We start from the raw sequence: 14,247 nt of genomic DNA on the forward strand, positions 1-14,247 counted from the left end.
GGTAAGTGTCCTAATATTAGAAGTCAGCAGCTACAGTATGTGTAGCTGCTGATGTAATTTTTGGAGAGGGGGGGCGGAACTCTTTAAGTCACACATATATGAATGGTTATCCTTGGAATATATGGGGAACAACAGGTTGCAGAAGTGAATGGAGCCATAATGAGAATGGTGAAACAGGACATATAGAGAGGGTAAAACCCCCCAACGATGGAGGGGAACAGACAGCAATAAAAACTGACAGGTGTTCTAATCCCTCTCCAGTTCTATCCAAAACTTTTTTTTAAATTTTGCCTTTAGTTATACTTTAAATTAAATCTGTAATAAGAGAATATGTAGGCTGAAAATGCCAACTGTCTGGTCTTCCCTGGTTTTAATGCTCGCCGTCTCAGAAAGAGCCGAAGAAAATACAGTCAGAACTCCTAACTTGCCTACTTGTTTCTGGGATTACGGACTCAGAAGGTACCAGGCATGGAACATATTTCAGGAGAAGGTCAGCAAAGGCAGCCTACAAATTTTACCAAGTCCAGGTTTCCTTTAAGAGCTTATACGCTTTGCTTGGCATAAACTGTGGCAGGCTTGTAAAATCATTGGATGCAGTTCATACCGAGTCATGTGACCCGTCTTGCTGGGGCATGTTAGTTAACTTGCACTTTATAAGCCGCGTCACACCCAGCCTTTTACACCTCATGTGTGACCTCACTCTGGCTTCCTCACCCAGTGCCTCAGGGAAGAAGTTTCCTCTTGTTCTGAGTTTTGCTTGACAGAGAGTTCATACATTGCACTTGCTCGTAACGCAGATGTAGCTGTTCCAGACACACCGTCTGCATCTGCTGGACGTCCTGCAAACTACAGTTCAGGTCCTTTGCCAAGGTGCCCGAGTCCTGAGCACAAACAGCCTGGAAACAGAAACCAGTGATTAACCACTTGAAAGGTTGTACTCTCCTCATGACCAGGCCACTTAGAGCTTTCTTTTGATTGTATTTGATCACCACTGGGTTTACATCTTTTTTTTTTTTTTAAAAAGAAGACGAAAAGAAAAGAAAAAGAAAAAAGAAAAAAGAAAGAAAAAGAGAAAAAAGTGTTTTTTTTTTTTTAACCAAAGACATGTACATAATACATGTTGGCCTACATTTATGAAGACATTTTATTTTTTTGGGGATATATTTTAAAACAGAAAAGTGTTTTTGGTTGGTTTGTTATAAAATATATCCAAAGAAAATAACATTTCTTCATAAATACAAGCCAAAAAATTATAGCGTCTACAAATATGATTTATATATATCATACATACACATACACACACTGGAATTTACACAGTTATAGATGCTATACTGATCTGATAACTGCGGTGATCAGCGACTTATAGTGTAGCAGCCAATCTGGCGCCAACTGACACTGGCTGGAAGAGACACTAACATCGCTAGTGACACCAATACAGTGATCAGCAATACTGTACTAATGACACTAATGGCTGACAGGGGTGATCAGAAGGGCAATCAAGGGGTTAACTGTGTGCCCAACAAGTTTATGTGTGTAACTTTTACTTATAGGATCTGGCTGTCTTCTCTCCTTGAATTCAGCCAGGTCGCTGTTCTGTGTTTGTAAACACAGAACTCTGTACTGCGATTGGTCACAGCCAATCAGTTATACAGGCAAAATCATTGGCTGTAACCTGCTGACAAACTCAGGCTGTAACCAATCACAGCATAGATTAGCAGGGGGGGCTTCATGCGGCCACATGCAGACAAAAACCAGGAAGCGGCTCGCATTGTTGCCATGCCTAGGTGTCTGAAGTGGTTTAACAGGAACAAAACCAAGCAATCAGTGCTCAGATCTTTAAAAAAAATCGATGCAGGGCAATGTAAACTTGGGCTCTTGCACTACACAGTTAAAATCTTAATGCAGAACACCCAACAAAAATAAAAATATTTGAAATGCCTGTAAAGATAAAAATAACAAAAACCGGTTTGACAGTGAAAGAAGAAGCAGCGGCACAGTGATGAGCTCATCGGTCACTCTTTCTCCTCCTATCAGCACATGACCTTACTGGCTCCTCCTTCCGCTCACACTCCAGCCCTGCTGTACAGAGACTGCAGGAGACTGATAAAAAGGTCAAATTCAGGTACTTATACCACTTTGCATAAAAAAAACAAATTTAATGATGTATTTGTGAATGCAGACCTACATTAACGTGTGATAATTGTCCAAACTTCAGCTTTAATGTAGGACTACAGCCAGGCTATGGATAGCCAAAACATCTAGGATGTTCCTAGCCAGCAGTAAATAAGCTTTAAAACAAGCCCTCAAGACTTCTGTAGCTGCACGCACTGTGGGGAAATTAATACTCAAAATACAGAAATGCAGTGAAGCAGGTGTAACTACTCTGCTCTCTCACCTCTTCCTTTGTACCTGCTCTGTGTATACATAGATATTAGAATGAGGCAAAGTCACTGCGGGGGGGGGGGGGGGGGTGGAAGCAACAGGGGGACCTGATCTGCTGAAATTAAAAAAACAGTAAACCTTTATGATGAATTACTCCACAGTACTGGCAACTAGGAGGACAAATAAGGCTCCTTATTTACTCTTAAGTGGACTTGAACTCAAAAATGAAAAATTTCCATGTTGCAAGGAATGTTTAGTAACATTAAAGCGGAGCTTCATCTAAAAAGGGATGCTCTGCTTGTTTGCTCCCCCCCCCCCCCCCACTGCCACATTTGGCACCTTTCAGGGAGGAACAAAACCTGTCAAAACCAGGTACCCCCTCCCACTTCTGAGTAAGACCAACACAATCATACAGTGATCTACGAAATTTCCGGACCCTTCTCCCCCCCCCCCCCCCTGCTGCCTTCTAGGAGACACAAAGGTCCCAGAAGACAGTGGGACCATTCAGAAAGCGCAGTAGGAAACAGGCTGTGCCACAGGGCTTCACTTCAGGTTTCCCTTAGGCTCCGTTCACATGTAGGCGTTTTTGGGGAGTTTTTCTGCTCTAGGATCAGCTCTCAAAACACCCAACAAGACAAATCCTATTCATTTCAATGGCCCCTGTTCACATCTGAGCGTTTTGACGCTGTAAGCAAAACGCCCAACGCTCAAAAAAGTACATGAGCTTCTTTTTGGGCAGATTACAGGCGTTTTCCATTGGTTTCTATTCAATCTAAAAACGCCTGCACAAAAAACGCCTGTAAATCGCGGTAAAAAACGCGCGAAAACGCTACGCTCAGGTGTGAATGTAGCCTTAGTGAACATGCCACCCCGAGTCGATGGACAGATGGGCTGGGGGAGCCGAGATCATGGGATCCCTGGACAGGAAAGTGTTATTTTTTTTTATTTACAGGCTGGGACTCCTCTTTAATTGTCCCTAACCACTTCAGGCTTTTTTCTGACATGTATTGCTTACAAGTTAAAATCAGTACTGTGTCCATTTTCGCCAGCTGATGTTGACTTACGTTCTGCTTTTGGGTGAGGGTTTTTTTTTTCTCTTCTTTCTTTCTTCCCTCCCTCTACTCCCGCCTCCCCCCCCACCTTCCTAGGTGCTACCTAGCTGTCTGGCTAGTCCACACAGTAAGCACCTCTCCACCGCCACCTTGTTCAAGCTATCCCCCTTTTTGTGGCACCCCGCCGTCGTCGTGCCTGGGCCGGCTGTGCCCGGAGCATGGGCACGTGCTAGGTCAAGTCCCTCCTGTTTAGTATGTCCCGATGTAGGGCTCGTTAACGTTTATAGTTTTTGTGTTCATCCTTGTAATTGGGATTCCCTCCCATTTTAGAACCCCAGTATCTGGGCCTGCTCCCCCTTATTTTGGGATACCTTTCAAGTTTATACATGCTCTACATGAGACGAACGATTCACTGTGACCACTCGGTGTATTTTGGGGTTCCCATTACCCTCGGTTGGTCCTTGCTTTTCTTGGCCTTAATGTATCTACATATGATGGTGGGATTGTCTCCACACTACAATGATCGTTTACTGTTATTTACTGTTCATGCCTGTATACTTGCATGTGGTTATTTCTTTTGCTGTATTGCTTCTTCTTTTTCTCAATAAAATGTTTTGAAAAAAATCAAATCTGTATTTTTTGCTAGAAAATAACTAAGAACCCACACACACTTGTTTTTGCAGAGACCCTAGAGAATAAAATGGCGGTCGTTGCAATACTTTATGTCACACAGTATTTGCGCAGCGGTCTTTAAAAAACATTTTTTTTGGAAAAAATACAAAAAAAAAAAAAAAAGTTAAATTAGCCCATTTTTTTTTTGAATAATGTGTAAGATGATGTTACACCAAGTAAATACAGTGGGTACGAAAAGTATTCAGACCCCCTTACATTTTTCACTCTTTGTTATATTGCAGCCATTTGCTAAAACCATTTACTTACACAACTTACACTGAGGAGAGGCTTCCGTCGGGCCACTCTGCCATAAAGCCCCGACTGGTGGAGGGCTGCAGTGATGGTTGACTTTCTACAACTTTCTCCCATCTCCTGACTGCATCTCTGGAGCTCAGCCACAGTGATCTTTGGGTTCTTCTTTACCTCTCTCACCAAGGCTCTTCTCCCCCGATAGCTCAGTTTGGCCGGACGGCCAGCTCTAGGAAGGGTTCTGGTCGTCCCAAACGTCTTCCATTTGAGGATTATGGAGGCCACTGTGCTCTTAGGAACCTTAAGTGCAGCAGAAATCTTTTTGTAACCTTGGCCAGATCTGTGCCTTGCCACAATTCTGTCTCTGAGCTCTTCAGGCAGTTCCTTTGACCTCATGATTCTCATTTGCTCTGACATGCATTGTGATCTGGAAGGTCTTATATAGACAGGTGTGTGGCTTTCCTAATCAAGTCCAATCAGTATAATCAAACACAGCTGGACTCAAATGAAGGTGTAGAACCATCTCAAGGATGATCAGAAGAAATGGAAAGCACCTGAGTTAAATATATGAGTGTCACAGCAAAGGGTCTGAATACTTAGGACCATGTGATATTTCAGTTTTTCTTTTTTAATAAATCTGCAACAATGTCAACAATTCTGTGTTTTTCTGTCAGTATGGGGTGCTATGTGTACATTCATGAGGAAGAAGAATGAACTTAAATGATTTTAGCAAATGGCTGCAATATAACAAAGAGTGAAAAATTTAAGGGGGGTCTGAATACTTTCCGTACCCACTGTATATACACACACACACACAACTTTCACGTATGCAAGTGTGTCTAGGCACGGCTATGCCTACAACCTTACAGCCGTATATCTGACGCATTAAATCAGGTGCAGACAGTGCCTTTGATCTGTTCGTCTCAGAAGATATGAAGTGAAATTGCACTACTACTGTGCAACGCACTGTTCTCCTTGCTGGAGGCTCTGATAAGAGGAAGCAAAGTCCTGCCTCTACCATCTACCAACATGGTTGCCCAAACACAGATGGTAAGGTCAGTATTGGTAAAAGATAATCTGTAGGGAGAACACAGGCAATATTGGTGACCAGTCCTTTACCCTCCGTCTGCCTTTTTTTGGACACCGCTTCCAAAGTCCAGTTCCTCCTCAAGAAAATGCATTTAATTGAGCGTCAGTTCTACTTTAATAAATATACATTCAGGCTGTAACATTATCAGCCAGTTTGTATTCTATGCTGCCCAGAAAATCATCATCTTCAAACACTATACTTACTTCCAGCTGTTCATTTGATAAGCTGAGATGTGGCATTTTTTTTTCCTTTAATATTCGAAGCACGTGGCTTGGGAGCGGAGTTTTGTGGCTTGTCCCTTCCACCTCGTTATCTGCTTTAGCCGTATTCTCTGATGCCCCTTTGAAAAAAAATAAAAAATAAAATAGACAGACATTTGAGGAGGGGGAGGGGGTTGGGATGGTGGGTTGGATAAAAATCTGTATGTTAGGGTGGAACGGCAGCAAAGGATTGACCAATGACATGACCACTGTCATTGGCTGTCACAGTGGTCATGTGATTGAGAGCCAGTCCTGACACCTCCCGATCATTAGCATGGACCGAAGCGGACTTGGACAGCTCGTTCCCTGTGCTGAGAGCGTGCAGTAAGCATGCTCAGCACAAAGTTCTGCCGCCCATGGATGCATATGTGCAGCTTGTGGGCTAGAAAGCACATCCTCCTTGCCACTGCACATGTGTTATTTTAGTGGCAAGAGGTTATATTTAGAGCACCGTGTGGTATGATCGGCTCCATCCACTCACCTGGAAGCCGGGGGCCATCTACGTCATCCTTCCCCACAGCCTTCAGATACAGCTGTAGAAGCTCCTTGGACTGGCGCTCTTCTTCCCGGCGGTCTAGAAGCCGTTGAAGTGTATCCTGCAGCATTTCTGTCTTATTGGGTGACATGGCCACCTCTTTGCTGAGGTCCTCCATTTTTACATCTATCAGAGTCTACAGGAAGTACAGATAAAAATGAAAATGTTATGTGCCTGGCTGTCACACTGGTTCAATGGCTTCAGTATCTTCATTGCCTCTAAAAGGGGTTTATTTGCTAAAATTGGAGAGTGCAAAAACTGGTGCAGCTGTGCATGGTAGCCAATCAGCTTCCAGATTATTTTGTCAAAGATTAATTGAACAAGCTGAAGTTAGAAGCTCTTTGGTTACCATGCAAATCTGCACCAGATTTTTCACTCTGGTTTTGGCAAAATCAACCCAAAAACGAGTATTTACCCAGCAAAATACTTAGAACTTCTACATATTTGTTCTGGAACAACCATTCAAAATACTGATGCCAGATAAAGCCAAGCACGCATTTCCAGAAGAAGGTTGGCCAAAGTAGCCTATACAATGTTTCATATTACAGTTTATGCCAAACCACCATGGGTCAGCATGGGCCCCCCAGACTGGTCTGCAGCTACGCTGTCCCATACACAACAAACTGCAATGCACTTTGTGTTCTGACACCTTTCGATCAGATCCAGCATTCACATTTTCTGCAATTCGAGCACCAGTAGGGATTCCATTGGATTTGACTACAAAGACCAGCCTTCACTCCCCACATGCATCAATTAGCCTTGGCTGCCCATGACCCTTCCTTGAACCACTTTTGGTAGGTCCTGACCACTACAGATCAGGAACATCCCACAAGAGCTGCAGTTTTGGAGTTGCTCTGACCCACCCGGCCAGCCAGTACAACTTGGCCCTTGTCAAAGTTGCTCAAATCCTTACACTTGCCCGTTTTTTTCCTGCATTCAACATATCAACTTCAGGGACAACATGTTCATGTGCTGCCCAATATATACCACTCACTTGTCACAAGATAATCAAGGTTATTCATTTTACCTGTCAGTGTCTATTATGTCAGTGGTCATAATGTTATGGCTGATCAGTGTGTTAGAGATAAATAAATACACACACACACTTACCTCACAAATACACACGCACTTACCTCACAAAAGTGAGTACACCCCTCACATTTTTGTAAATATTTTATTATATCTTTTCATGTGACAACACTGAAGAAATGACACTTTGCTACAATGTAAAGTAGTGAGTGTACAGCTTGTATAACAGTGTAAATTTTCTGTCCCCTTAAAATAACTCAACACACAGCCATTAATGTCTAAACCGCTGGCAACAAAAGTGAGTACACCCCTAAGTGACAATGCGCAAATTGGGCCCAATTAGCAAATTTTCCCTCCCCGGTGTCATGTGACTCGTTAGTGTTAGAAGGTCTCAGGTGTGAATGGGGAGCGGGTGTTAAATTTGGTGTTATCGCTCTCACTCTCTTACTGGTCACTGGAAGTTCAACATGGCACCTCATGGCAAAGAAGTCTCTGAAAAAAAGAATTGTTGCTCTACATAAAGATGGCCTAGGCTATAAGAAGGTTGCCAAGACACTGAAACCGAGCTGCAGCACGGTGGGCAAGATCATACAGCGGTTTAACAGGCCAGGATCCACTCAGAACAGGCCTCACTATGGTGGACCAAAGATGCTGAGTGCACGTGCTCAGCGTCATATCCAGAGGTTGTCTTTGGGAAATAGACATATGAGTTCTGCCAGCATTGCTGCAGAGGTTGAAGGGGTGGGGGGGTCAGCCTGTCAGTGCTCAGACCATACGCCGCACACTGCATCAAATTGGTCTGCATTGCTTTCATCCCAGAAGGAAGCCTCTTCTAAAGATGATGCACAAGAAAGCCTGCAAACAGTTTGCTGAAGACAAGCAGACTAAGGACATGGATTACTGGAACCATGTCCTGTGGTCTGGGTCTGAGGAGACCAAGATAAACCTATTTTGTTCAGATGGTGTCAAGCATGTATGGGGGCAACCAGGCGAGGAGTACAAAGACAAGTGTGTGTTGCCTACAGTCAAGCATGGTGGTGGGAGTGTCATGGTCTGGGGCTGCATGAGTGCTGCCGGCACTGGGGGGCTACAGTTCATTGAGGGTAACATGAATGCCAACATGTACTGTGACATACTGAAGCAGATTATGATCCCCTCCCTTCAGAGACTGGGCTGCAGGGCAGTATTCCAACATGATAACAACCCCAAACACAGCTCCAAGACAACCACTGCCTTACTAAAGAAGCTGAGGGTAAAGGTGATGGACTGGCCAAGCATGTCTCCAGACCTAAACCCTACTGAGCATCTGTGGGACATTCTCAAATGGAAGGTGGAGGAGCGCAATGTCTCTAACATCCACCAGCTCTGTGACGTCATCATGGAGGAGTGGAAGAGACTCCAGTGGCAATCTGTGAAGCTCTGGTGAACTCCATGCCCAAGAGAGTTAAGGCAGTGCTGGAAAATAATGGTGGCCACTAGGGATGCACCAAATGTTCGGCAGCCGAATAAGTAAATAGGCCGAATAAATTTATTGCCGCTATCGTGGTTATTAACATGGCCCGATATCGTCGTGGTGGGTGCACGGTGTATTCTGACTGGTCTGGGCCGCCGTATCTGTGTCTCATCGGCTCCTCCAGCTGTCTGTCACGGTCACCCACATTGTCTGCTACTAGCCGAGCCGAGGCGAGCGGCTGCCAGTTGGTTTGGAGCAGTGTGGGTGGGCGGGCTTGTGGGGCGGAGGCGGAGCCAGCGCACGAGAGCGGCGGAGTCGGACTCGGCGGAGCAGCTTCAGGCACCACGTGACAGCACCACGGCAAGACACAGTGACACCGGACCGCCGGTGAGTTAGTTTATGATGACTCGATAGCGGTTCATACTATGATGACACCTATTATTCATTTTCCTGTTATGTCTTATCTGCCAAATAATTTGCCATTATGCCCAGCCATTTTTGGGATTTGTGCAGTTTGTGCACCTCTGCCAGGCAGCATAGACAGTCACTGACTGGAGTGTGATTGTAAAGCAGTGTGGGGAACTACTAATACTAAGTGCACAGAAATCACTGCAAATCCCAGACTGCATCAATGTTAATCTAGGCTCAGGGCCCATTACATTAACAGAGGACAACACAAATGCACCTGCATTTCATTACATTTCCGCACATTTATGTGTATTGCTATGGGCACTTCTATGCATTTTTATTGGTGAAAAAATTGGCAAAATAAATGGAAAAAATGCGAAACACCGCGTTCGGTATTCGGCCAAGCATTTCATTATTATTCGGCTTCGGCCAAGAATTTCATTTCGGTGCATCACTAGTGGCCACACAAAATATTAACACTTTGGGCCCAATTTGGACATGGTCACTTAGGGGTGTACTCACTTTTGTTGCCAGCGGTTTAGACATTAATGGCTGTGTGTTGAGTTATTTTGAGGGGACAGCAAATTTACACTGTTATACAAGCTGTACACTCACTACTTTACATTGTAGCAAAGTGTCATTTCTTCAGTGTTGTCACATGAAAAGATAGAATAAAATATTTACAAAAATGTGACGGGTGTACTGATTTGTGAGAATATATATTGTTTTTATTATTTTTTTTTTCTACAGGCAAATGAAAAAGCTCTTGCTGTCCAGAACAGAGAAAGTGTATAATAAACAGGAAGAAGCGGAAGCAGGTAAACTGAACCTTGGAAAAATAAACTCTCCTGAGAGAAGAAAAAGTGGTTTTGCGATGTGCGCAGATCTGTGGACGGCTTGTTTTCACAAATCATGAAAGATCAATCAGTGTTCTACATACCTGAAAGTCTGACTCTGAGAACAGAATGATGTTAGACAGGTTCTCCTTCAGCTGGGCAGCCAATACCTTCCATTTCGGGTAGTCAGGGCCGTCAACATCATCCAGTTCTACCGACTCCCGGGCCAGCCATGCAGTGCCTCCATCTGAAGAAAGAGTATTCTCAGTACAGTCCTTGTAGCTCCCCCCTCCCTGATTACACATCCATACACGCCACTTTTATTTCCCCTCTATTACACACCTACTGAGGTCGGAGCCCATTTCTTGTTTCCTTGCAGAATCAGGAATTCTGTGTCTTCAGGTAAACAGAGAAAATAGTCGTCATCTTCCACAATCGTCCCATCTTCTGCCAGGACCAGAGTGACCGGCTCCTTCGTGGGGTCCACATTCAGGACTTTTAAAGCTGATTAATAAAAACAGAGATCTGCTTGAAGAGGAACCTAACTCCCCCCATCGACCCCCTTTTTTTTTTTTAATTTTTAGACTCATCCTAAAATGTTAACCAGGGTTAAAAATAAGTTAATTTATTTAAGCAATTGGAAAAGTGAAACTCATTTTATATAGAGGCGTTACACACAGAGTGTAACATTTCAAGTTGCATGCGGTCCAGTGTGACATTTCCACAGTCAGTGATTGATGCAGGAATTTATGCAACAGGAGTCCCAACCAGGTACTGAGTGCACCCTATAAATGTACATGGGGGTTTTAGCTCGTGGCCAGTGTTCCTATTGGGTGTGCCGCATCCCTAAAGCAATGTGGATGGGAAAATTCCCCTAGAGTTGGGATTTTTTAGGCACAAACATTTTGTGCCTAAAAAATCCCAACTCTAGGGGAATTTTCCCACCTATACTGTACATGGACAGACTTTTCACCAAGCCAACATTTCTGTATTAAAAATCCTTACACACACACACATATATATATGTCTTCCGTAATATTCCAGTTTTCTGAGATACTGAATTTGGGGTGGTCTCTAGCTGTAAGCCATAATCATCAAAATAAAAAAAAAAAAAAAAAGAGAAATGCTTGAAATATATGACTCTGTGTGTAACACATCTATATAAAATATATGAAGTTTCACTTTTTGCAATTGAATTACTGAAATCAACTTTTTGATGATAATGTAATTTTTTTAAAATGCGCACACACACACACATACATATCTATCTGTTGTTGTCATGCAGCCTATTGTCAATTTGTTATAGCTGGAGGTCTAACCAGAAAAAAAATACTAATACAGTACATACTTTTTTTGTTTTATTTTTTTGACGGAAAAAAAAAAAAAAAAAAAAAAAAAGATATATTTTGATGATAGATATATCTCTCTCTCCCTCCTTCAATTGCTGATTAAGCCTCCGAAATATAAAAAAACTATTAACAAAAAAAAAAAAAAAAAAAATTGTTATATTTTGAAGGTCTAATCAGCAATTGAGGGAGAGAGATAGATATATCAATCATTGTCATGCAGCCTATTGTCCATATATAAATATATTTATTTTTTTAATTCATTTTTTTTCTCTCAATTACATGTTAGACTTCCATCTATAACAAATTGACAATAGGCTGAATGACATATATATCTATATATCTATCTATCTATCTATCTATATTTCTCAATTGCTGGTTAGACCTCCAAAAAATAAAATTATTAAAATAAAAAAATTATAAAAATATATATACACACACAGAGATATATATATATATATATATATATATATATATATATATATATATATAGATATATATATATATATATATATATATATATATATATATATATATTTTTTTTTTTTTATATTAAATTTATATTTGTTATAGTTAGAGGTCTAAACCAGCAATTGAGAGAATGAAGAAATTATATATAATTAATTTTAATTTATTTTCAAATTGCTGGTTGGACGTCCTAAACATAATAATAATAAATAATATAATAAAAATAATAATAATATAATAATAATAAATAATATAATAAAAATAATAATATAAGAATAATAATAAATAATAAAAATAATATAATAAATAATATAATATTATTATTATGATGATCTGCTGCAATGGATAACATTACTTCATCTTCCAGGGAAAAGAAATAGTAATAAGACTGTGTAGTAATAACTCAGCTATGGTTTGATTTATTCCCACTCTTCCTGAAGATAAAACTTAAAAAAAAAATAACTGAACAACAATTCTATAAATAAATAAAAAGCAGAGAATACAAAATAGCAGTAAATGACAGCAGAGGTGGTGGAACTGTGTCTCCCTATTGGAGGATGAGCTGTGTGTCTCTCTATGGGAAGATATATACAGGGAGGTGGCACAGTACACACCATGCTCTCACCTTTGTCATGCAGCTCCTGTAGTGAGGCTGCGGCCACCCCGTGCCTCTCCCGGCTGCCCCTCACACTCAGCACACAGCGCTTCATACCCTCCGCCGCTGGCCAGGATCTGGTCACGTGTCAGACAAGCCCCCGGCGGGGACTTCCGCATTCTCGGGGCCGCAAAGCATGCCGGGGATTGGAGTTAGCTGGAGTGACGTCACTTACGGAGCATGCGCAGTCCGTCGGATGCACTATCCGACGGGAGGCATTATCCGACAAGACACCTGTGTGACAGCTCGAGTCACGTGATCCGCAGGCCTGGCCGGGGTCAGAGTCCAGCGCTCGGCGCTCCGCTCCCGGCCTGGCTGATGTTTGTGCGCTCGGCGATCCATTGTTGAGGTCTGTGAAGATGGCTTCCTCGGATCGGATTGAGCCGCCTGTTCAGGTGAGTGTGAGAGGGGGAGGGGAGCCGGGCCTCATACCTCACTGCTGACACCCCGAGCTGTGCCTCATACCTCTCTCACTGTGTACACCTCATACCTCCTTTCCTGGGTCTACCTCATACCTCTGTGTATATATACATGGCAGGTGACAACTGTCACCTGCCATGTGTGCCTCATACCTCCTCTTCATTACTGTACCCTTCCACTCAGTGCCTCATACCTCCTCCTCATTACTGTACCCTTCCACTCAGTGCCTCATACCTCCTCATTACTGTACCTCATGCCTCAGCCTCTGAACTATACCCCTCCACTCAGTGCCTCATACCTCCTCCTCATTACTGTACCCTTCCACTCAGTGCCTCATACCTCCTCATTACTGTACCTCATGCCTCAGCCTCTGAACTATACCCCTCCACTCAGTGCTTCATACCTCCTCTTCATTACTGTACCCTTCCACTCAGTGCCTCATACCTCCTCCTCATTACTGTACCCTTCCACTCAGTGCCTCATACCTCCTCCTCATTACTGTACCCTTCCACTCAGTGCCTCATACCTCCTCATTACTGTACCTCATGCCTCAGCCTCTGAACTATACCCCTCCACTCAGTGCCTCATACCTCCTCCTCATTACTGTACCCTTCCACTCAGTGCCTCATACCTCCTCATTACTGTACCCTTCCACTCAGTGCCTCATACCTCCTCCTCATTACTGTACCCTTCCACTCAGTGCCTCATACCTCCTCTACTGTACCCCTCCACTCAGTACCTCATACCTCCTCCTCATTACTGTACCCTTCCATTCAGTGCCTCATACCTCTTCATTACTGTACCCCTCCACTCAGTGCCTCATACCTCCTCATTACTGTACCCCTTCACTCAGTGCCTCATACCTCCTCCTCATTACTGTACCCTTCCACTCAGTGCCTCATACCTCCTCCTCATTACTGTACCCTTCCACTCAGTGCCTCATACCTCCTCATTACTGTACCTCCATGCCTCATCCTCTGTACAATACCCTCCACTCAGTGCCTCATACCTCCTCTTCATTACTGTACCCCTTCACTCAGTGCCTCATACTTCCTCCTCATTACTACACCCTTCCACTCAGTGCCTCATACCTCCTCATTACTGTACCCCTTCACTCAGTGCCTCATACCTCCTCCTCATTACTGCACCCCTCCACTCAGTGCCTCATACCTCCTCCTCATTACTGCACCCCTCCACTCAGTGCCTCATACCTCCTCATTACTGTACAGCTTCACTCAGTGCCTCATACCTCCTCCTCATTACTGTACCCTTCCACTCAGTGCCTCATACCTCCTCCTCATTACTGCACCCTTCCACTCAGTGCCTCATACCTCCTCCTCATTACTGTACCCTTCCACTCAGTGCCTCATACCTCCTCCTCATTACTGTACC

At 43.3% G+C, this 14,247-nt stretch overlaps 2 protein-coding genes across 2 annotated transcripts in view; one reads left to right on the top strand and one right to left on the bottom strand.

The window, feature by feature from the left end:
• Nucleotides 1-502: 502 nt before the first annotated feature.
• On the bottom strand, nucleotides 503-12,520 carry LOC309567698 (DNA fragmentation factor subunit alpha-like). The gene is made up of 6 exons (XM_082273137.1): nucleotides 12,406-12,520; nucleotides 10,309-10,470; nucleotides 10,071-10,213; nucleotides 6,187-6,376; nucleotides 5,649-5,785; nucleotides 503-896 (listed from the first exon to the last, which is right to left on the bottom strand). Exons 1-6 carry the CDS (start codon nucleotides 12,488-12,490, stop codon nucleotides 723-725), a joined length of 891 nt encoding a protein of 296 aa, XP_082129263.1. The 5' UTR covers nucleotides 12,491-12,520; the 3' UTR covers nucleotides 503-722.
• A 159-nt stretch (nucleotides 12,521-12,679) lies between these two features.
• PEX14 (peroxisomal biogenesis factor 14) overlaps nucleotides 12,680-14,247 on the top strand; it is a 282,226-nt gene continuing 280,658 nt past the window's right edge. The window contains exon 1 of the mRNA XM_082274523.1: nucleotides 12,680-12,830. Within this exon, the coding sequence (XP_082130649.1) occupies nucleotides 12,795-12,830 (36 nt within the window). The 5' untranslated portion in view covers nucleotides 12,680-12,794. The remainder of the gene's footprint in view (nucleotides 12,831-14,247) is intronic.

Source organism: Pelophylax lessonae (assembly GCF_965119305.1).
Source record: "Pelophylax lessonae genome assembly, chromosome: 12".
NCBI lineage: Eukaryota > Metazoa > Chordata > Amphibia > Anura > Ranidae > Pelophylax > Pelophylax lessonae.

Bases quoted from the DNA above. Each gene is read 5' to 3' on its own strand.
- LOC309567698 (XM_082273137.1), bottom strand. From the start codon at position 12,490: ATGAAGCGCTGTGTGCTGAGTGTGAGGGGCAGCCGGGAGAGGCACGGG. The intron at 10,214-10,308 runs GTGTGTAATAGA...CTCTTTCTTCAG, and splicing joins ATGGGCTCCGACCTCAGTAG to ATGGAGGCACTGCATGGCTG. The intron at 897-5,648 runs GTAAGTATAGTG...TTCTGTTTCCAG, and splicing joins TATCAAATGAACAGCTGGAA to GCTGTTTGTGCTCAGGACTC.